The following is a 24,005-nucleotide window of genomic DNA, read 5'->3' as shown; positions in this document are numbered from 1 at the left end:
CATTTTCTCCATCCCAGTCTATGTAAAGTACATCTTTTATACACAGTATATAGTTGGGTCTTGCTTTCCTGCAGTCTTGTTATCTCTGATGTTTACTCTGATGTTGAAACTACCTACAATTCAACATGAAGGTGAATGTTGTTGGATTTAGGTCTTCCATTTTGCTCTTTGTTTTCTGTGATTCTGGTTTTGTTTTGTTCTGTTTTGTTTTGTTTTGTTTTTTCTCCTTTTCTGCCATCTTTTGGATTATTCAAATATCTTTCAATTTTCTGAATTCCATTTAAATTCTTCTATTTGCTTTTTAGGCATGATAGTTTGAATTCCTTTAAATGATGTCTTTGGGAATTATATACAATAAACGTCATGAACTTTTCAGCCTACTTAGATTGTATATTATAAACTTCATGCAATATAGAAAAAGCATTCAACTGTGTAGTTACATGCTACCCCCCCAACTCTTAAATGCTATAAGTCATAATATGCGTGATGTCTACATATGTTATACATCCAACAATATAGTAGTTGCTATGTTGTTTGCTTTATTTTAATTTTTTTAAGTTTATTTATTTATTTTGAGAGAGAGAGGAAGTGCGTGTGTGTGTGAGCAGGGGAAGGGACAGAAAGAGAGGGAGAGAGAGAATCCCAAGCAGGCTCAATGCAGAGCCTGATGCAGTGCTTGATGTCATACGCAGGGCTCAATCTCACAAACTGTGAGATCACGACCTGAGCCGAAATCATGAGTCTATATGATTCTTAACTGACTGATCCTCTCCGGCACCCCTGTTGTTTGCTTTAAATAATGCATTAGTCTGCCCAGGGTGCCATACCAAAATACCATAGACTGGGTGACTTAAACAATAAACATTTATTTCCTTACAGTTTGGTGGATAGAAGTCCCTGACCATAGTGCTAGAAAATTAAGTTTCTGGTGAGAGCTGTCTTCTTGGCTTGTGGACAGCAGCCTCTCCCTGTGTCCTCACGTGGCCTTTTCCAGGTGCATGCATGTAGTGAGAGAGCTTTGGTGATCCTTGCTCTTCTTATAAGGACAGCAATTCTATCATGTTAGGGCCCTACCCGTGTGACCTCTTATGACCTTATTTACCTCCGTAAAGTCTCTATTTCCAGTCACATGGAAGGTTGGGGCTTCACATCAGAATTTTGGGAGGATACAATTCAGTCCCTAATAAGTCATACGTATTTCAAAGAAATTCTGAGAAGCAACCATTATCTTTTGCATTTACCTACCTATTTACCATCCCCGTTGTTTTTTTTTTCTTTCTGAAAATGTAAATATCTAATATTTTCCTTATCCTGGAGAACCCACTTCAGCATTTATTCATTTCTTGTAGCTGTACTGACAAAAAAGAAAAAAAAATAGGTTTTTTCCCTTTTTTAGTGATTTATTTTACCTTCTATCTTGAAAGATATTTTTGCTCAATACAGAATTCTTGGTTGGGGCACCTGGGTGGCTTAGTCAGTTGAGCCTCCAACTCTTGATTTCGGCTTAAGTCATGATCCCCGGGTCATGGGATGGAGCCCTGTGACGGTCTCCACATTGAGCAGAGATCCTGGTTGGGATTCTCTCTCTCTATCTCTGCCCCTCTCCCCCCACTTGTGCTCTCTGTCTCCCTCAAATAAAAAATAATCGTGGTTGACAGGTTTTTGTTTGTTTTTTTTCAGTGCTTAAAGATGTTACTATCTTGTATTCTGGCACTGTTTTTTTCTCAGGAGAAGTCCACCATCGTTGGTATTGTTTGTCCCATGCGTACAGTATATTATTTTTCTTCTACCACGTTCTTGATTTTCTCTTAACCTTTGATTTTTACTATGGTGTGCCCAGACATGGTGTTCTTTGGATTTATCCTTCTTCTCCCGGATTTGCAAAACTTCTTGAATTTGTAAATTTCTCTCTTTCACCAAGTTTGGGAAATTGTCAGCATTTATTTATTTAAACACAGATAAATACTGCATCCGTATGCCACAGCAGCAATATAAACAGCACCACAAGATTAATATACCTAGAAGACAAAAGAAAGTATTTAGAACTGTGGTTCCCTAGTGACCTAGCAAGCCATCCTTTCCACAGACCCAGCAGTTGGAGTGAGTGTAAACTTCAGCACAGGTGGTGGCTCTTGACAATACATTTCCTAATGCAGTAATAAGAAACACCAGCAATGTGAGGCTAGGAACAATAAGACAAATGTTTTATAGGTAATAGATATGGCAGATCTTCATTTAGCAACAAGAGTAGAGGTGTGGTTCCCATGAATCTGTACCCCCCTGGCTTAGGTATTTTCCCTGGGGGATGATACTATATATTTGCCCCTTAATATCATCAGAGGGTGTGCCTGTATGATATATAGGCATCTCCATTGCACCCATACTCACAGACCTACCTCATTACCAAGGCCCCGTGTGCTCTTATTCCTCATACTGTGACTCCAGTTACATATATTTGAGACCCTTGGGCATTGTCCCATAGGCCCATGAGGGATTTTGTTTTCCCCCCAGTCTCTGCCTCTCTACCACCCCTCCCATCTCTCTCTGTCTCCTTCTCTCCCTCACTTCCCCTCTTCCCTCCTCCCCCTCACAATTAGGTACTCCCTCTGGGTCTCTTTTCAAGTTCATTGACTTTTCTCTTTTATCTTCAATCAGTGTGATGCCTATCCACTAAATATTTCGGGTATAATATTTATCAATACTAGAATTTCCATTTTAATAGTTTTTGTTTCTTTGCTATTTCTTCTCTATTTATTGATTATGAGAATATTCTCCTATCCTAAAGCATTGTTAAACTACTGACTTCATTTTTTTTTGGTTTATTTATTGTTTGTTTAAATGTTTATTTGTTAAGGTGAGCAATATTACATTCAACAATGTCAATACATACCAGTGCTCAGATCAAGCAACAATATTAGTCTTCTTCTCACCTCTCCTCCTTTTTTGGATATATAGCAAATTTTTCTTCATGTTGATTTTATTTTGTTTATTTTTTTTATTTTCAGCATATTTTTTATTTAAATTCAAGTTCGTTAACAATGATGTAGTCTTGGCTTCTATTTTCAGTATAATTAACGTACAGTGTTGTATTAGTTTCAGGCATACAATACAGTGATTCAACAATTCTATACAATACTCCACGCTCATCATGACAAGTGTACTCTTAATTCCCATCACTATTTTCCGCATCCCTCTACCCACCCACTTTCCCTCTGGTAACCATCAGTTCCCTATAGTTAGGAGTCTGTTTTTCGTTTGTTTCTTTTTTCTTTGCTTGCTTTGTTTCTTAAATTCCACATATGAGTAAAATCATATGGTATTTGTCTTTCTCTGACATTTCACTTAGCATCGTATCTCTATGCCCCTGCATATTGTTGCAAATGGCAAGGTTTCATTCTTTTTGATGGCTGGGTAATATTCCAGTGTGTGTGTGTGTGTCTGTGTGTGTGTGTGTGTGTGTGTGTGTGTGTGTGTGTGTGTGTATTTACATATATACATACATACATACCACCTCTTCTTTATTGGGACACTTAGGTTCCTTCCATATCTTTGCTATTGTAAATAATACTGCAGTAAATATAGAGGTGCATATGTCTTTTTGAATTAGTGTTTTTGTCTTCTTTGTATAAATACACAATAGTGGAATTAAGGGATCCTATAGTAATTCTATTTTTTATTCTTTGAAGAACCTCTACACTGTTTTCCACAGTGCCTGCACCAATTTACATTTCTATCAACTGTACATGAAGGTTCCTTTTTCTCCACGTCTTTACCAACACTAGTTATTTCTTGTGTTTTTTTTTTTTATTTTAGCCATTCTTACAGTAGTGAGGTGATTGTCTCATTGTGGTTTTGATTTGCATTTCCCTGATGATGAGTGATGTTGAGCATCTTTTCATGTGTCTGTTGGCCACTTGTATGTCTTCTTTGGGGAAATGTCTGTTTAAGTCTTCTGCCAAATTTTAATTTGATTATTTGGGGGGGGGGGGCTTGGTGTTGAGTTGTATACATTATTTTATTATTTTACTTCTTAGTTTTCTTTTCTTTTCCTTTCCTTTCCTTTCCTTTCCTTTCCTTTCCTTTCCTTTCCTTTCCTTTCCTTTCTTTTCTTTTCTTTTCTTTTCTTTTCTTTTCTTTTCTTTTCTTTTCTTTTCTTTTCTTTTCTTTTCTTTTAATTCCGGTGCACTTAATACTGTGTTCTATTAGTTTCAGACGTACAATATAGTTATTCAGCAATAACACATATTAGCCAGTGCTCATCAAGATAAATGTACTCCCATTCCCCTTCACCTATTTGTATGAGTTCTTTGTATATTTTGGATACTAACCCCTTATCAGATATGTCCTTTGCAAATACCTTCTCCTGTTCAGTAGACTGTCTTTTAGTTTTGTTGACTGTTTCTTTTCCTGTGCAGAAACTTTGTATTTTGATGTAGTCCTAATGGTTTATTTCTGCTTTGGTTTCCCTTGCCTCAGGAGACAGATCTAGAATAAACTGCTGAATTCTTGCCTTCTAAATCCAGTATCTGTGTCATCTCAGGGTCATTGTCCATTAAATGGCTTTTCTCATAAGTATGGATTACATTTTCCTTCTCTCCATATGTCTAGCAATTTGGGATCATGTCTTAAACATTATGATTGATATATTGTAGAGACGCTGGGTTATTCTTATTTCTCTGAAGAGTATCTTTTTGTTTGCTTGTTTTTAACAGGTGGTTTATTTGGTTGAACTCAAACTCTCAAATTTTGTCTTTCTTGTGATGGGCACCTACTGAAATCTCCGCTGAATTTTTTCAGCTTTAGCTAGGCTGTCTGTAATGTAGTTCAGAGATCATCCAGAAGTTAGGGTAGCATTTGTATGATAGGGTTGAGCTTCCTTTCCGTGGCCACTGAATCCCCTGTGCTTACTACAATTAGAACAGAGTAAATGTTCAATAAACATTTGTAGAATCTACCAAGAACCTAATCTTCTGAGGCCATATGTGAGTATTGGTGTGCCCATTTTCCACTGACAGGCAGAGCTTTGTGAGAGCAATGACTTTAATTTACCTTTGAATCTTCAATTATTACAGTGATGCCTAGCACAGGGTAGCTATATATCACATTAGTTTCATGGATAAGTGAATCAATTAAACTATAAAAATACACAAAGCTATTAACTTTGATGTTGAATGAAACTAAAGTAGCTCTGCATTAAATCAGAATTTGTCCACCACCTGTAAGTGAAGCGGTTCTATCTAAAGCTAGTATTAAAGTTAAAAAAAAACCAAAAAACACAGTTTACATTTTCTTTCAGGAATGTTTGTTGTTCTTAAGAACTGTTCAGTGTTGAAACCCACAATTCTTTCCAGCAACATAAAAGAAGTTATCTAGGTTGGGCTTTCTTCTTCCATTAGATTTTTATGAGAGTTTCAAGTCTGGGAAAAATCAGGCAAAATGTTTTTGCTTTGAGATAAGAAGGCGAGGTAAGGAAAGAGTTGGAATAGCCGAGATGAAAAAAGTGACATTTCAGGTAAATGCAAAAGGCGAAAAGGAGTTGTGGCAAGCAGTGAACATTTCTCTGAGCCTAATGATTTTGTTATCTGCAAAGTAAGGTAAAAGACAGCCTTGAGACTTATACATAAAATTGATTTTAATAGAGAAAAACCCCACATGCAAGAAGATAGCTATGTCCTAGCAAAATGATCATAGAACCTAAAATTCTGGAATTCAGAAGTCACCTGTGTCATGTGTTTGTCCTGCCTGTGAACTCTGTGCCAGCAGTTTTGATATCTCAGGCAATGCGGTCCTCCGTGTAATTTTACAAACACTTGGCTATTTGTCATATTAATTTCTTAAATGTTGCAGAGAGAATTAGAAACGGTCTTGTGTAAGGTCATTCCCTGAGCCAGAATCGACTGCGGTCTTAGGAGTCCCTGTTTATGTTCTTCCTGTCATATCAAGAGTTGAAAACCCAAATGCCTAAAGGAGTCAGACAGCATTAAAGAATAAAGACAAGGCAAACAATTTGTTTTTTTTTTACTTCCACAGAGAAGTTTTTCTTTCAACTCATGGTGCTCTAGAGAACATTTTATGTTCCTTCCTTTCATAGAGAGATGGGCATAGAGAAATAGATCTCTCCTACAAGTAAAACATGAGTGCAGTCATGATGAGGAAATTGGTGCAATATGGTGCCTGTTGTTGGGGAATGGTGGAGACCAGTGGTGCCTTCTACATAGTGAAGGGTACAGTCCTATCTGAAGGGATCAGCTCCAGCTGACTCTGGCCATGGGGAAATATGTGTGGCCAGTGTTTTACATATGCCAGTTCTTCAAGAGAAACCAGAATCTGGATTTCAAGTGGAATCTCCCAATTTAAAAATATTGGCTGATTTTTTTAAACATTATATAACACAAATAAAATACATATGTGAGCCAGATGTCCCCTCATACTACCCATCTATGATCTCTATGTTGTGTTGTCTTTCTGTTTCTCCCATGTTCCAAATACAGATGGCACCTTTGTAAGGAAGGACCTAAAAACCCAACCCTCATTATATATCATAAGGTAGCTTTTCCCTCTTGATCTAGAAAGCCATCCTGAAGAAGATCTGACTGCATCCACCTCAAGCTTCCTACCTATCCATATAGTTTGTAGACTTCTCTGCTTGCTCTCAGAGCTGAAATCTGAGAAGATGGAGGAAATAAGAAAGTAGTCATAAAGTTAGGCGAGCTCTGTCTATATATTTCTGAGGCAACCACTTGGCAGATACAGCAGTCATTGTGGTTAAACTGGTTGTTTTACGGAGAAACAAATAACCACTAATAGGACACTATGTTCTATACTGGACTAAATGCATTAGAGAATGGGACATAAATAGAGAGATCAGCCGTACGATCAGGCACTCCAGGCTATTGAAATGAGCGCTCAGTTATTTGAAAAAACTGGCTTGTTCTTTGCTAACCAGAGTGGGCCTTTACCACCAGATGCTGGGGGCGGGGGCGGGGGGGGGATGGATGGAGAGGCGGAGTGCAGCTGACCATTTGAGATTCTGTTTTCCCAACCATTTTTACTCTTTTGGTGATACCCCCTTCTTTTTTATTGATGATGTTGTGAACTGAGAGACACCCATATACCAGGCACTTGGCCACTACTTTCCCTGCAAGGCACATTTTATTATCCCTATTTTACAGTTGTAGGAGATGTGGCTCTGAGAGGTCAAGTAACTTCCTAGGTAGCACAGAATGTAAGTATAGACCATGAATTTGAACCCAAGTCTTGTTTCCAAAGCTTATGTTTTTTTTTTTTACTAAGGCACTGTTTTAATATGTAGATTTTGTTATTATTCAGGTATGAGGCCAACAGATCAGGGGTTGATTGCCATGGAAAGGATGGTTCCTTGCTCACAGTTCTCAAGAGGAGGGGGCACTCCACGCCACCCCAGGACCACGCCACCCACGGGAAGCACCAGGCTTGTCCTAGCCTTCTGGTTCCTGGCCCTGAATAGCTTAGAGCAGGAAACAGTAGCCCATTGAGGTGGGGGAAGGTGGGTTCTGGAGTGGTTAGTTTGCATATGAAAGGTATGCTTTCAGGTGTGCTGAGTCCTTTGCTTTCTCTGGGACTTGCCAGCCCTGGGAGGGGCAGTCTCTCCAGGGTCCATAAGGTCATAGAATCAAAGCATCAGAAATACAGAAAATAAAAAGACATGATTAACATGGCCACATTTCCTTTTCTTAGACCCAAAAGTCATTCTTGACTCTGATTTCCTTATATTCTATAATTGGTTAGCCACTAAATTTGTTTTGTTTTTCTCCAAATATATCTCATTCATTCATTCAAGATGCCAGGCATTGATGTAGGCACTGGGGATTGGGAAATAATGGGGCTCTTGATTTAAAAGAGTTTGGAGTGTCAGGTAAAGACAGACCTGTAAACTAGTGATTGTTTAAAACAACTTGACAAGTGCCACAATGGAACAAGAACAGGAAATATTTTTGCCTCTTGTTCTAACCATTGTTCTCACCATCAGCCTCTGAGCCTAGGCTGCATTTCCTGCCCTCCCTGTCTGGTCATCTCTCCATCCTGCATACCCTACCAGACTGCTTTGCCTTAACTTCTCATCATTTTGCACACAAATCAAAATAATTCCATGGTCTCTAATCCAATAAAACTATAAATGCTTACCTGACTTTCAAGAACTACCGTCTGCCCCCCCCATCCATCCAATATCTTCACCACTTCATGTATTCTCTAAGTTAGCAGTCACCCTGTGACCAAAGTGTGCCCCGTACAGACAGATGTAAAGTATATGGTAGTGTTTCCAGAATACATGGCACTGCGTGAGTATATGATGTGCCTCCATTATGCTTCGTGCCTCCCACATCTTTGCACAAACATTTCCTGAGCAGCAATGATGTGCCAGGCTCGGGACTTCACCAGTTTCCTTACTGTCCACAACCATATATGTCTTTGCATCTCCATATCTAGTCATCATAGCCTTGTTCCCAGCATATCCTGCCCCTGGCTCCCTACTCCTCCAAGCTGCCTGTTCTCAGCCTCTCAGCTGAAGCCTCACCTCTCCCACCTATTTAATAATTGCCAAATTAATGACCTCTTTATTTTACTATGTATTATATGTATTGTATTTCTTACTTTCTGCTGTAGTCCCAGGACCTAGTCCCAGTACCTGATGCATTAGGCATTCATTAAATACTGAATAACTACATTCATGCACACACCACACATGCTAGTTTCTGTGCTTCTCACTGGACACTCATTTAAATCTCCCTTGTCTGAACTCGGAAGGTGTTCCTATAGAAATTAGCATCAAATCAAGTAATGACTTGACTTATCCATCACTGACGCGACTCTTTAAGGTCCAGACGCACCCCGTCACAGTAACCCAAAGCTGAACCTGTAGGAAGTTAACACTCGAAACCTGCATAGTTTTTTCCCACTGAAATGACCAATTGCTTTGATATTAGTTTGAGCATTTCTGCATTACTGTATAAATGGAATTCAGCAACATATACCTGCAAGTTTGGTAGACATTATGGCATAGTAGTTAAGAACAAGGAAGACCTTCTCAGTTTGAAACCTAGATCTGTCATTTACTCCCTCTGACCTTGGGCAAGTTGCTTACTCTCTCTTGGTCCCAGTTTTCTCATCTCCATAATAGAGAATAGTATCTTTTTCCTGCAAGCAGAGTAAGGAATATATGAGAAAATGTATGTAAAATGCTTAGCTCAGTGTTGATGTATGGTAAATGAGTCAGTAAATTTTAGGGGATGGTATTTACACTGTTGTTGACATTGTGGTAGACACTGTCGATATCCAGCACCCCTGTTTTAAAGGGAGGCTGGGGGAGGGCACAGGAGGTTTTTGAGACTCAGAGTAGTTAAATGGCTTACACAAAGTCACACAGCTAAGTGGTATCAGAGCCAGAACCCAGACCTGGCCTCCGTGGCTCCAGAAAAAATTCTCCTCCCCTTTATACATGTTAGGAAACATGCTTAGAGAGCCTATCTCCATGAGGCCAAAATAACCAATTAGTTCATAGTCTCAATGAAAATAAATTGGTCCCATTGGTTTTGGAGTCCTGGACACTCATGTGAACACTGGGAAGACACACAGATGAGGTTCAGGAACACAAGTACAGTGTTGGGTGTGCTTTAGCAAGCAGGGTGGTAGCATCATGGGAAAACATTTCCCTTCCTGATACCGTTATATATTATTTTGTTTAGAGCTACCTAGTGGATTAAGGAATAAAATCAGAGAGACGCGATTTCAAATGAGAAGAAGGTAGTTGTCCACAGAGCCTAGACATTTCTATCCTTGGTGAGCTATGTCCCAGTTTCTCATGTGATAACTCTTCTTTCTTTTTTGTATTTTTTTTTCACGTGCTAACTTTTCAATCAGGAGGGGTCCTCTTTTTTTTTTTATGAGATTTATTGTCAAATTGGTTTCCATACAATACCCAGTGCTCATCCCAACAGGTGCCCTCCTCAATGCCCATCGCCCACCCTCCCCTCCCTCCCACCCCCCATCAACCCTCAGTTTATTCTCAGTTTTTCAGGGTCTCTTATGGTTTGGCTGTCTTCCTCTCTAACTTTTTTTCCCCCTTCCCCTCCCCATGGTCTTCTGTTAAGTCCTCAGGGTCCACATAAGAGTGAAAATATATGGTATCTATCTTTCTCTGTATGACTTACTTCACTTAGCATCACACTCTCCAGTTCTATCCACGTTGCTACAAAAGGCCAGATTTCATTCTTTCTCATTGCCAAGTAGTATTCCATTGTGTATATAAACCACAATTTCTTTATCCATTCATCAGTTGATGGACATTTAGGCTCTTTCCATAATTTGGCTATTGTTGAAAGTGCTGCTATACACATTGGGGTACAAGTGCCCCTATACATCAGCGCTCCTGTATCCCTTGGGTAAATTCCTAACAGTGCTATTGCTGGATCATAGGGTAGATCTATTTTTAATTTTTTGAGAAACCTCCACACTGTTTTCCAGAGCGGCTACACCAGTTTGCATTCCCACCAACAATGCAAGAGGGTTCCCATTTCTCCACATCCTCTCCAGCATCTATAGTCTCCTGATTTGTTCATTTTAGCCACTCTGACTGGCGTGAGGTGATATCTGAGTGTGGGTTTGATTTGTGTTTCCCTGATGAGGAGCGATGTTGAGCATCTTTTCATGTGCCTGTTGGCCATCTGGATGTCTTCTTTAGAGAAGTGTCTATTCATGTTTTCTGCCCATTTCTTCACTGGATTATTTGTTTTTCAGGTGTGGAGTTTGGTGAGTTCTTTATAGATATTGGGTACTACCCTTTGTCTGATCTGTCATTTGCAAATATCTTTTCCCATTCCATTGGTTGCCTTTTAGTTTTGTTGATTGTTTCCTTTGTAGTGCAGAAGGTTTTTATCTTCATAAGGTCCCAATAGTTCATTTTTGCTTTTAATTCCCTTGTCTTTGGAGATGTGTCAAGTAAGAAATTGCTGCGGCTGAGGTCAGAGAGGTTTTTTCCTGCTTTCTCCTCTAGGGTTTTGATGGTTTCCTGTCTCACATTCAGATCCTTTATCCATTTTGAGTTTATTTTTGTGAATGGTGTAAGAAAGTGGTCTAGTTTCATCCTTCTGCATATTGCTGCCCAGTTCTCCCAACACCATTTGTTAAAGAGACTGTCTTTTTTCCATTGGATATTCTTTCCTGCTTTGTCAAAGATGAGTTGGCCATACTTTTGTGGGTCCAATTTTGGAGTCTCTATTCTATTCCATTGGTCTATGTGTCTGTTTTTCTGCCAACACCATGCTGTCTTGATGATTACAGCTTTGTAGTAGAGGCTAAAGTCTGGGATTGTGATGCCTCCCACTTTGGTCTTCTTCAAAATTACTTTGGCTATTTGGGGCCTTTTGTGGTTCCATACGAATTTTAGGATTACTTGTTCTAGCTTGGAGAAGAATGCTGGTGCAATTTTGATTAGGATTGCATTGAATGTGTAAATAGCTTTGGGTAGTATTGACATTTTACCAATATTTATTCTTCCAATCCATGAGCACGGAATGTGTTTCCATTTCTTTGTATCTTCTTCAATTTCCTTCATAAGCTTTCTATAGTTTTCAGCATACAGATCTTTTACATCTTTGGTTAGATTTATCCCTAGGTATTTTATGATTCTTGGTGCAATTGTGAATGGGATTCGTTTCTTTATTTGTCTTTCTGTTGCTTCATTATTAGTGTATAAGAATGCAACTGATTTCTGTATGCTGATTTTGTATCCTGCGACTTTGCTGAATTCATGTATCAGTTCTAGCAGACTTTTGGTGGAGTCTATCGGGTTTTCCATGTATAATATCATGTCATCTGCAAAAAGTGAAAGCTTGACTTCATCTTTGCCAGTTTTGATGCCTTTGATTTCTTTTTTTGTCTCATTGCTGACGCTAGAACTTCCAACACTATGTTAAACAACAGCGGTGAGAGTGGACATCCCTGTCATGTTCCTGATCTCAGGGGGAAAGCTCTCAGTTTTTCCCCATTGAGGATATTAGCTGTGGGATTTTCATAAATGGCTTTTATGATGTTTAAGTATTTTCCTTCTATCCTGACTTTCTCAAGGGTTTTTATTAAGAAAGGATGCTGAATTTTGTCAGATGCTTTTTCTGCATCTATTGACAGGATCATATGGTTCTTATCTTTTCTTTTATTAATGTGATGTTTCACATTGATTTGCGAATGCTGAACCAGCCCTGCAGCCCAGGAATGAATCCCACTTGATCATGGTGAATAATTCTTTTTATATGCTGTTGAATTTGATTTGCTAGTATCTTATTGAGAATTTTTCATCCATATTCATCAGGGATATTGGCCTGTAGTTCTCCTTTTTTGCTGGGTCTCTGTCTGGTTTAGGAATCAAAGTAATGCTGGCTTCATAGGATGAGTCTGGAAGTTTTCCTTCCCTTTCTATTTTTTGGAACAGCTTGAGAAGGATAGGTATTATCTCTGCTTTAAATGTCTGGTAGAATTCCCCTGGGAAGCCATCTGGTCCTGGACTCTTATTTGTTGGGAGATTTTTGATAACTGATTAAATTTCTTCGCTGGTTATGGGTCTGTTAAAGTTTTCTATTTCTTCCTGTTTGAGTTTTGAAAGTGTGTGGGTGCTTAGGAATTTTTCCATTTCTTCCAGGTTGTCCAGTTTGTTGGCACATAATTTTTCATAGTATTTCCTGATAATTGCTTGTATTTCTGAGGGATTTGGTTGTAATAATTCCATTTTCACTCATGATTTTATGTATTTGGGTCATGTCCCTTTCTTTTTGAGAAGCCTGGCTAGTGGTTTATCAATTTTGTTTATTTTTTCATAAAACCAACTCTTGGTTTCATTGATCTGCTCTACAGTTTTTTTAGATTCTATGTTGTTTATTTCTGCTCTGATCTTTATTATTTCTCTTCTTCTGCTGGGTTTGGGGTGTCTTTGCCATTCTGCTTTTATTTTCTTTAGGTGTGCTGTTAGAGTTTGTATTTGGGATTTTTCTTGTTTCTTGAGATAGGCCTGGATTGCAGTGTATTTTCGTCTCAGGACTGCCTTCGCTGCATCCCAAAGCGTTTAGATTGTTGTATTTTCATTTTCGTTTGTTTCCATATATTTCATAATTTCTTCTCTAATTGCCTGGTTGACCCACTCATTCTTTAGTAGGGTGTTCTTTAACCTCCATGCTTTTGGAGGTTTTCCAGACTTTTTCCTGTGGTTGATTTCAAACTTCATAGCATTGTGGTCTGAAAGTGTGCATGGTATGATCTCAATTCTTGTATACTTATGAAGGGCTGTTTTGTGACCCAGTATGTGATCTGTCTTAGAGAATGTTCCATGTGCACTTGAGAAGAAAGTATATTCTGTTGCTTTGGGATACGGAGTTCTAAATATATCTGTCAAGTCCATCTGATCCAATGTATCATTCAGGGCCCTTGTTTCTTTATTGACCGTGTGTCTAGATGATCTATCCATTGTTGTAAGTGGGGTATTAAAGTCCCCTGCAATTACCACATTCTTATCAATAAGGTTGCTTATGTTTGCAATTAATTGGTTTATATATTTGGGGGCTCCCATATTTGGCACATAGACATTTATAATTGTTAGCTCTTCCTGATGGATAGACCCTGTAATTATTATATAATGCCCTTCTTCATCTCTTGTTACAGCCTTTAATTTAAAGTCTAGTTTGTCTGATATAAGCATGTCTACTCCAGCTTTCTTTTGACTTCCAGTAGCATGATAGATAGTTCTCCTAACCCTCACTTTCAATCTGAAGGTGTCCTTAGATGTAAAATGTATCTCTTGTATACAGCAAATAGATGGGTCTTGTTTTTTTATCCATTCTGATACCCTGTGTCTTTTGGTTGGAGCATTTAGTCCATTTACATTCAGTGTTGTCTGTAGGTTACATGCTTGTAGTGATGTCTCTGGTCCTTTGTGATCCTTGCAACGTTTCACTCACAGAATCCCTCTTAGGATCTCTAGTAGGGCTGGTTTAGTGGTGATGAATTCCTTCAGTTTTTGTTTGGGAAGACCTTTATCTCTCCTTCTATTCTGAATGACAGACTTGCTGGATAAAGGATTTTTGGCTGCATATTTTTTTTTTTGTTCATCACCTTGAAGATTTCTTGCCATTCCTTTCTGGCCTGCCAAGTTTCAGTAGGTAGGTCTCCCACTACTCTTATGAGTCTCCCTTTATAAGTTAGAGCCTGTTTATCCTTAGCTGCTTTCAGAATTTTCTCTTTATCCCTGTATTTTGCCAGTTTCACTATGATATGTCATGCAGAAGATCGATTCAAGTTACGTCTGAAGGGAGTTCTCTGTGCCTCTTGGATTTCAATGCCTTTTTCCTTCCCCAGATCAGGGAAGTTCTCAGCTATGATTTGTTCAAGTATACCTTCAGCCCCTTTCTCTCTTCTTCTTCTTCTGGAATTCCTATGATTCAGATATTGTTCCATTTGATTGCATCACTTAGTTTTCTAATTCTTCCCTCATACTCCTGGATTTTTTTATCTCCCTTTTTCTCAGCTTCCTCTTTTTCCATAATTTTATCTTCTAATTCACCTATTCTCTCCTCTGCCTCTTCAGTCCATGCTATGGCCACCTCCATTTTAGTTTGCACCTCATTTATAGCATTTTTAGCTCTTCTTGACTATTTCTTAGTCCCTTGATCTCTGTAGCAATAGATTCTCTGATGTCCTCTATGCTTTTTTCAAGCCCAGTGATTAATTTTATGACTGTTATTCTAAATTCTTGTTCCTTTGTATTGCTTAAATCGTTTTTGATCAATTTGTTAGCTGTCACTACTTCCTGGAGTTTCTTTTGAGGAGAATTCTTCCGTTTCGTCATTTAGGGTAGTGCCTGCGGCGGCTCCACACTGCAGGGCACTTCCCCAGGAGGGGTCCTCTTGACAGCTCTAAGGCAACCCTTTGTGGTTGTTGTTGTTTGAACTAGTTAGTATTCCTTCCTCCACTGTCTCTTTCACTCCCCCCCACGTTTGGTAAGACACAGTGAGTAATTCAAGGCCTGACCTTGCCTGGGCTAACAGCTTGAATGGGGAGGTGGAAATGGTGTGATCCGGAGATTGGTGCTTCAACACCCAGGCCCTTTGCCCCATACCTGGAGTTACTGCCTTCTCATTCCTGTCATCACCCCTCCTTTTGGGACCCAATACTATCTGTTGCTGCCACTTTAGCCTGAGAGTTTCATTTCCTGCTACTTTTTTCTTTAGACTGCTTTGTTTTGTGGATCAAAAGGCTGATAGTAGGTTAAGCCAAGCTCAATTTCTGAAATAGCTATGACACTGAAGTTGAGTTAGCATTTTAGCATAGATCCTCTATGGACAAAGAATGGAAAGAAACAGACATTTTAATATATCCCTTTCTGGCTTAAACAGAAATCCGAGAAACTGTAAAACTGACCCATCTCTCTTGTTTTTCAGATAGACCACATGGTGCGGGGCCATGCTGCCTTCCCTGAACTACAAGCCAAGGCCACAGCCAGGTAACTGCTGTCCCTGTTCCCTTTTGTAAGCTCCTGTGCATTCCTGCACTGAAGGCATTCAGTCCCTTTAGGCAGATGTGTGATTTTCAGTTCCTATGGGCAGTGAAGATGCCTGGCAGTGTTTGGTTATAAGATGATCCAGGACGTACATGCATTAATTTTCAAAATGATCTAAGAGAATTCAAAGAAACCAGAGATCCCCAAAGAATATGCCAGGAACCCTGGCTGAGAGACTCTAATGTAGTAGAAGGAACATGGATTTGGGGATCAGAACTTCTTGGGTTCAAGTTCAAATCCAGCTTTACTCCTTACTTGGTGTGTGACCTTGGGCAAGTTATCCAGTCTCTTTAAGCCTTTCTCTTCATCTGTAAAACTGAGGATATTAACTGCTACAAAATGATTTTCAGGAAATGTTGTTAAGTGAAGAAAGCAAAGAAGTGTTTACAGTTCCCTTCTTTTTATGTAGAAGGAAGATGACTATAAGAAACTATATGTGTACTTACTTGTGCAAGAGAAATGCAGGGAAGTTAAATCAGAAAGTGGCGAGACTGGTTACCTAGAGGTGGTGGGTAGGCATGCAGTAGAAATATGGGGCAGTGTGAACAGGGTCATAGGTGGAAATGGTACTTCTTTGAGTATGTTTTTCGATATACCCTAATTCTTAGAACCATGGTGATGCTTCTTGTATCCCTGAAAATAGAAGGGAGGGAGGGAGGGAGCAAGGTTGGTTAGGTAGGTAGGTTAGGTAAGGTAGGTAGATAGATAGTTATGAGAATATACATATGTGGTGACAATAGGCAAAATAAAATACAGTTAGCAAAAACGAAACGTATTGTATTAATAATGAATAACATAACCGCACTAAGAAGGGTTTGGGAAAGAAAAGAACTAACTTAAGTAATTTTGGGAAAAAATGTTTTGATAGTATAATGTATGGTTAAAGATAAAATAACTATACTTGAGTATTATAGTCTAATTCCTAAATTTGTTTTTCATAAATGTCTGGATGAGCTCTTCTGAAAATCTGTCATGTGTATACCACAACTGAGCAAATAAATAAATATATTATGGATAATGGGAGCCAGGCTTCTCTTAAATAGGGAAAGGGAAGGTTACAATGAACCCTATGGTAGTGGGTGGAAATTGGAGATATTAGGATCAAATTGTGATTTGTATGTATGTGTGTAGGTGTAGCTATGTACAGATAGAGCTATAGCTATAGAGAGAAATAAATCCAGTATATATGTTCATGTGTGAGTACACATACATATATTCCCTGTGTTCTCTGCTGAGGTGGCCTAGAAACAATGACCCCTAGGAGCAGTTTGCATGGCTAGCACCAGATGCTGGTTTTTAAATAGTGTTCTCTACCGAAAAGTAGGTTTTAGAAACATGGCCGATTCCAAAGAGAGGGCGGGGGACATATACACATGAACGTTTTGTGATGCCAGAAAGTAAGGAACTACTCAAAGAAGAATTGTCGAAGGGCATAGGAGCCAGCACTAAAAATCTCTCAGTGGTCTTTGGGGACAATTTGATCAACTGAATTAGTAATGATAGTATAAAGTGACTCCTTGAGGCCAAACTTATTGAAGAAATAAGTGGGGAAGAAAAGGCAGATTTCCCTTTGCACTGCAAGGACCATGTACTTGAAATTAATAAATGTGGAGGAGAGGTGCCTGTGTGGTTCAGTCAGTTAAGCATCCGACCCTTAGTTTTGGCACAGGTCATGATCTCATGGATTGTGTGTTCAAGCCCCGTATCAGGCTCTAGTGCTGATAGTGTGGAGTCGGCTTGGGATTCTGTCTCTTCCTCTCTTCCTCTCTCTCTGCCCCTCCCCTCCTCATTCTCTCTTTCTCTCAAAATAGATAGATATTTTCTCTCAAAATAAAAAATAAATGTGGAGGGAATAATGGAACTAAAAGATCATCGTTAGGCAAACAGCACTTGTTGCAAGCAAGAATCACCAATGGATGCTGAAATTAGTGAGTGAAAGTATGATGCAAAGCAGGATACATGCATAGTCCCAAAGTATCTCACTCATTAATAGCAAAGGAAAAGGGTAACTTCACAGTGGAGAGATCTGGCAGACAACACCTCTCTCATGGTTCGTGAGTTCGAGCCCCACATCAAGCTCTGTGCTGCCAGTGTGGAGCCTGCTTGGGATTCTCTCTCCCATTCTCTCTGTCCCTCCCCACCCTCTCAAAATAAATAAATAAACTCAAAAAAAAATAATAATGTACTTATGTTAATTTCTTAGGTGATGAGTATAGGAAAATCTGTGTACTATTTTTGTAACTTTTCTGTAAGTCTAAAGTTACTTCAAAATGAAATCCATTTATTATTTTTTTTTAACTGATTAAGACAGGAGTGCTGTTGGGCCTTTTTAGAAAAGTAAGGTATGCTATAATATTAACAGAAAAACCCCATGTAGCAAGTACATGGAAAATGAGAGACAGTCTAAGGTAGAGGTTAATACCATAGACTCCGGAGCCTGTTTGAATAGTGGGTAGCATATGGTGACAAGGGTCAAGCTGTTCTAAGTTTTCAGGGAATTAAAGTAGTAGTGATTGATAGAAGTTGTCGTTATGGGTGTCATTACTTATATTAGACATTTCCACCCCACCAAGGGGCTTACATTCTAATAGGGGAGGCACCTACACAGAGCAGAATGAGATGCATACTATACTAGAACGTAAGCTGTCTGGGGGCACCTGTGTGGCTCAGTCGGTTGAGCACCCAACTTCCGCTCAGGTCATAATCTTGTGGTTCGTGAGTTTGAGCCCCACGTCAGGCTCTCTGCTGTCAACACAGAGCCCCACTTTGGATCCTCGTTCTCCCTCTCTATCTTTCTCCTGCTTGCACACTCTTTATCTCTCTCTCAAATAATAAATAAACTTAAAAAAAAAAAGCAGTCTATTGTCAGGGTGTAGATAAGGAATGGTCCTGCAAGGGAGTTTGAGGAAAGCTTCAGAAGCTTTCCCTTCTAGCAATCCCTGGTTATGACCCTCTTACCACTGAGAGGGACCACACCATGTAACTTCATCAACTCACACTTTATTTGGCTTAGAGACCATGTAACCTAGAGCAAGGGTTCCTACCTTCGGATCATGAGCGAACCCCTTAATTTGTGTGCAGAGTTTTGTTGATTGTATTCTTACGGGTATAATTCTCTGAAGAGAGGCCATCACTTTCATCAGATTCTTGAAGGAATCCAGCATTCATAAACCACAAACCCAAAGACAAGAACACTGGATTTGGAGTTCAGAGATTTGGATTCAAACCCCAGCTCCCAACATGCATCATCATATGAATTTGTTTCCCCGTCAGAACATGGGGTAGTCACTCTGCAAGAACCAGCCCTGGGCGCCTCTGAGAATTTGTTTTGATTTTAATGAGGTAATGTATTTGGCTAGGCTTTGTAAACTCTACTGTGACAATTATGACAACAGCTCTTTCTGCCACTATTACTAATGGTTATAAAAGTGGAGGATGTTTTGGTGGTGGTGGTTCTAGGGTTAAGCAGCAGAGCAGTCATCCATAACCTGCTGACCTTCTTGCGGAAAGTGTGGTAAAGTAGCCAGAATGCTGGGCTGAGAACTGGAGGTCTGGATTCTTGTGCCATTTCTGCCATAATTGTCTCAGTGACTCAGTTTCCTCACCCATAAAACCACAATAATACTTCCTTGCTTACCTCATTTTACAGATGGTATGTGGATGAAAATAGATTGTGGAAATGCCAGTCTCTGAAGATCTTAAAGCCCAATACAAACCTAAGGGATAGGTAGATTTTGGAATGCAATATTCAAAATTTCCACAGCTCTACTCTGTGGATGAGCCTCATGTGAATAGTTTTTATAGAGAAGAAGAGAGAGAGATTTATGGATTAGTGTGCAGACTCAGAGAAACAACAGCACAGGGTGGTGCAGAAGCAGCAACTCATAGAATTCAGAACTGGAGTCAACTGGATTTAAATCCCAACTCTTTCCACATACTAGTCGACTTTACCCCATCTTCCTACTACCTCCCTGTATTTCTCCCCTTTTAGAGCTAAGCTTCTCCAAAGCATTGCCTCCATCCTTGGTCACTATTTCCTCACTTTGTATACTCATCCCTTGCCCACTTCAATTTGAATTCTGTACCCATTGACCCCTGAAATTGTTAAGGTTAAGGTCCCTAGTGACCTCTGTTGCTGAGTCTATAGGGTGCATTCCAGTCCCCATCCTTGGGGTCTCAGCAGGATGTGGCATCAATGATCGCACCTTCCTCTGCTTTATAACACTCTCTTTCCTTGGCTTTCTTTCTGGAATGTTAACTTCTCCCAGTTTTCTTCCTATATCTCTGGCTTGTCCTTTTAGTATCCTTTTCAAGTTCAAGACTATCACATCAAAGTTCTTTACAGCTAGGGTTCTGGACCCTTTTCCTTCTCTCTTTGTCATTCTTCCATGATGCTCCCATCTATATATACTCTTGGCTTCATTTCTTTCTTAAATTTTACATCCAGCTCGTATATTTAGCAGGTATTCAATAAATGTCGGTTCTCTTTCCTCTCACGTTGCTTCTATTGTTTTGTAAAAGAAAGTGCATCTCTGTCTTACAGATCTATGAATAGAATATCCCAAGACTACAGAGGTCTTAGGACGAAATAGGCATGACTTTACTGAAGTGAATTTGGCTGTTTGGAAAGGACAGCAAATCCCTGGGAATCAGAGACTATAGGTCTCTTTTGGTGCAGCTTGAGGCTCTCTGAAAGCAGAGTGCAGGTTACTCCTGCCTTAGAGCTTAGCATCAGCAAATCCTATTTGAAACTGCAAGAACAAGTGCTGATAAACAGATTTAGTATTTCATACTCTTGATTTGCCATAATCTTCTCAGACCCATCCCTGAAGAGTGATGTTTTGTGAGCTTATAAATTAAGTAAAAAATAACTAGATGTGCTCGTGCGTGTAATTGGCAACCAGAGTCTCTCTCTCTCTCTCTGTGAGGCCAAACTTTCACTCCTTAGACAGAGACTGCCTTACACTGATCATAACTTTGGCTCTTTTCCCCTAAACTGTCCTTTATCGTCTTAATTCTCTTATAGAACCTTAACTCCCACTGTCTCAGAAGGAGGTTCTGGTGATAGCAGAATTTGGTGGGGAGGTGTTGGCACAAACCACAAGCGCTAGATTCAAGGTTGGCAGCAGAACAAAGGTGATGAGTAATGAGTGTCTTATGAGCATTTATAATAGTGAACAAAGTTAAAAAAAAGTCCCTATTTTCATGGAAATTATATATACACAGTAGATACATACAAATTGTGTGTGTGTAGGTAAAGAGCACACATTTGCACACCAGGAGTTGATAAACTTTCTAAAGAAAAACAGATGAGGGGCACGTGGGGGGGCTCATTCGGTTAAGTGTCAGATTTCATCTCAGCTCATGATCTCACGGTTTGTGAGTTCAAGCCCCGTGTCAGGCTCTGTGCTGACAGCTCAGAGCCTGGAGCCTGCTTCGGATTCTGTGTCTCCCCCTCTCTCTGTCTGTCCCCTGCTTGTGCTCTCTCTCTCTCAAAAATAAACTTAAACAAAAACAGAGATGAGTAAAGAGACAGGACGAGGGGTGTTGAGGTGATGGATGGGAACTTTTTCAGGTGAGGAAGCCATCTTTGATGGGGTGACACTTGTGCGGGACTCTGAATAAAAAGTGGAAACAAACCATGACTCACTGGGTTACGTGGCAACCCAAGAGTATATAAAATAACGAAGTCTGTTTATCAGTACTTGTTTCTGCAGTTTCAAGTAAGATTTGCCGATGGCTTAGCTCTGAGACAGGGGTCTTCTGTTTTTGGAGCTCCCCAAGCCATACCAAAATACCTGAGGAACAGCAAAGCCCCAGGCCTTGAGGCAGCAGCCTGCTTGGGGGGCTCCAAGAGACTATAAAGGCCCTTGTGGCTGGACCAGATGGGGAGGGAGTTGGGAACAGGTAAGGGCTTGAAAGTTAGCCAAGGCCAAACCATGGAAGTCATTGAAGGTAACCATGAAGACCCTGGCTTTTATTCAAGGTTTTCATTTCTGAGCCGGAGGAGAAAGCCACCATCAGATTTCCCTTAGAAGGATTACTTTGGCTGCTCTGTGGAGAGGACACAAGACCCTTTTGGTGGGGAGAGAGGAACAGAGTAGAACAGAGGGCCCCTAATGTCAGCAAGCTCTCAGTCTACCAAAAGGGGACGACTGTAATCAGACGCCCAGCCTGTTGTGAGTTACTTTTACAGAGGTCACTGCAAGCAGTGATCATTTCTTGTGCTCTCCTGGTTTCGGGCCCCTTGAGATTACCGGAATGAAGTTTTCCCAAGCCACGTTTTCTCTCCCAACCTTTCTTTTCTCCCACTCTCTTGGATTTTTCTGCCATTTCTGTAGGGACAGTCAGTGTTTCTCAATCTGATTTATTTCTCAGACCTTTTTTTTTTTTTTCTTTTTGCCTCTGTGATTCCCGTCATCCCACTGAGGATCACTTTCTAACCCCATGGGCCAAATCTCAGGTGCATTTAAAGCTCCTCATTAAAGGCTGTGTATGTTCCACTGGAGCAGGGAAAGGAAAAAGAAAAGACAAGAACATTTATTGAGAACTTGCAGTGTTCCTGACACTGCTCTTTCTGATAGCTATATATATATGTATATGTATGTATGTATATGTATGTATATGCATATACATATATATGTATGTATGTACAATGAAATTATACATATATATGTATGTATGTATGTGTATATACATATACATATACATACATATACATACATACATATACATGTATAATTTCATTGAATTCTTTTTTTAATCAATAAACTTTATTTCTTTTTTTTCTTTTTCTTTTTTTTTTTTTACTTTGATCCAAATTAGTTAGCATATAGTGCAACAATGATTTCAGGAGTAGATTTTTGCCCCTTACCCATTTAGCCCATCCCCCCTCCCACCCTCTCTCCAGTAACCCTGTGTTTGTTCTCCATATTTATGAGTCTCTTATGCTTTGTCCCCCTCCCTGTTTTTATATTACTTTTGTTTCCCTTCCCTTATGTTCAACTGTTTTGTGTCTTAAAGTCCTCATATGGGTGAAGTCATATGATTTCTGATGAGGAAATGAGGATTAAAGGGACCTCTTCGACTCCACTTCTAAAGATTATTCTCACTTTCCATTCTCCTCTGGTGTTCTCAGATTGCTTCCTTGGCCTTTATGGCTCCTTGAGTCTCGGCCCCTCATTCTGACAACTGGGGCCATCAGTCTGTCAGCAAGTATTTACTTGGGCTCCCCTGAGCTAGGACAGTCATGGAACGAGGGTGATGATATTAACACCTTTCATCCCCTAGGATGTGCCAGGATAATCACTAAATTCTTGATGGCTCTTGAATGAGAAATGTTTCTTAAACAAAAATTAGCTACATATCTTAATGCCTTTCTTTGGCTTCTGTTTTGCATGCAAGGATTAGAAAGTACTCGGGGCATTGGGGTCCCCTCAGAAAGACTGAGGACTGTGCTGACTTAGGAAATAAGTTCTCCATTTTCTCCCTCTCGGTGGTTACTGTTGCTCAGCACAGTGCCTGGCACATGGAAGGGGGGTGGTGTCCCAAGATATTTTTCCTCTTCCCCACTCCATTCTGAGGTGTAGACCAGAGTGCCTGGAACATCGTGTCCATATGACTCCAGAGATCCGCCCTTTGGCAAACCAGTGGTACAGTGAAACATAGAGTTGTAAACAACCCAGAAATTCCAGTTCTGGTATTCTGCGTTGGAAGACATGTATGTAACACAGTGCCATGTAGGGAGAGCTAGACAATGAATAACATCTTATGCCAGACAAGAAAGTTTGTGCTTTATCTTGAGGATAATGGAGAGCAGCCCCTGAAGGATTCTAGGGAGGGGTGTGAGTCATGATCACAGTTGAATTTTAAAGTTTACTTATTCATTTTGAGAAAATGAGAGAGTGAGAGAGTGTGCACAAGCAGACAAGGGGCAGAGAGAAAGAGAGAGGGAGAGAGAGAATCCCAGGCAGGCACAGGCCTGTTAGCACAGAGCCTGACCTGGAGGCTCAATCCCCCAACTACGAGATCATGACCTGAGCTGAAATCAAGAGTGGGACTTGATTTCACCCAGACACCCCCCTCCCCACACCCCAGGTTGCATTTTAGAAGGATCACCAAGGAAGGAAGGAGTGTAGGAAACCTAGTTGGGAGTGGGCAAGATTTCAAGAATGGACTTCCAAGAGGAACCATTGGTTGGGTTGTTGGCTATCTGACCTGGAACTCAGGAAAGAAATGAGCAGGAGACACGAGCATATATTTGAAAGTCCTCAGCCCTAGATGGTACCTGGAGCCACGAGAGGAAGATGGGATCATCCAAGGGTATGGAAAGAGGGACAAGTCTCTGGGAGACTTAAGATATTTAAGGGACAAGTAACGAAAGAGAACCAGCTGGAGAGGAGGTACGAAAACCAAAGGAGTATAGTGT

General features: G+C 40.0%; 1 protein-coding gene across 7 annotated transcripts in view; it reads left to right on the top strand.

Annotated features, from left to right (window-relative positions):
• Positions 1-24,005, top strand: part of FGGY (FGGY carbohydrate kinase domain containing) — a 419,346-nt gene that overhangs the window by 286,059 nt on the left and 109,282 nt on the right. For all 7 annotated transcript variants that reach the window (XR_006963068.1, XR_006963067.1, XM_047085935.1 and 4 more), the window contains one exon: positions 15,459-15,520. Coding sequence is in view for 5 of the 7 variants with exons in the window: in XM_047085935.1 (XP_046941891.1) it covers positions 15,459-15,520 (62 nt within the window). In the remaining 2 variants the exon portion in view is untranslated. The remainder of the gene's footprint in view (positions 1-15,458; positions 15,521-24,005) is intronic.

Source organism: Lynx rufus, unplaced genomic scaffold (genome assembly GCF_022079265.1).
Source record: "Lynx rufus isolate CCGP_SWC_20201006 ecotype Redwood Valley unplaced genomic scaffold, mLynRuf1.p SCAF_2, whole genome shotgun sequence".
Lineage (NCBI taxonomy): Eukaryota > Metazoa > Chordata > Mammalia > Carnivora > Felidae > Lynx > Lynx rufus.
The sequence above is the reverse complement of the archived record's forward strand: the minus strand, read 5'-3'. Positions and strand labels throughout refer to the sequence as shown.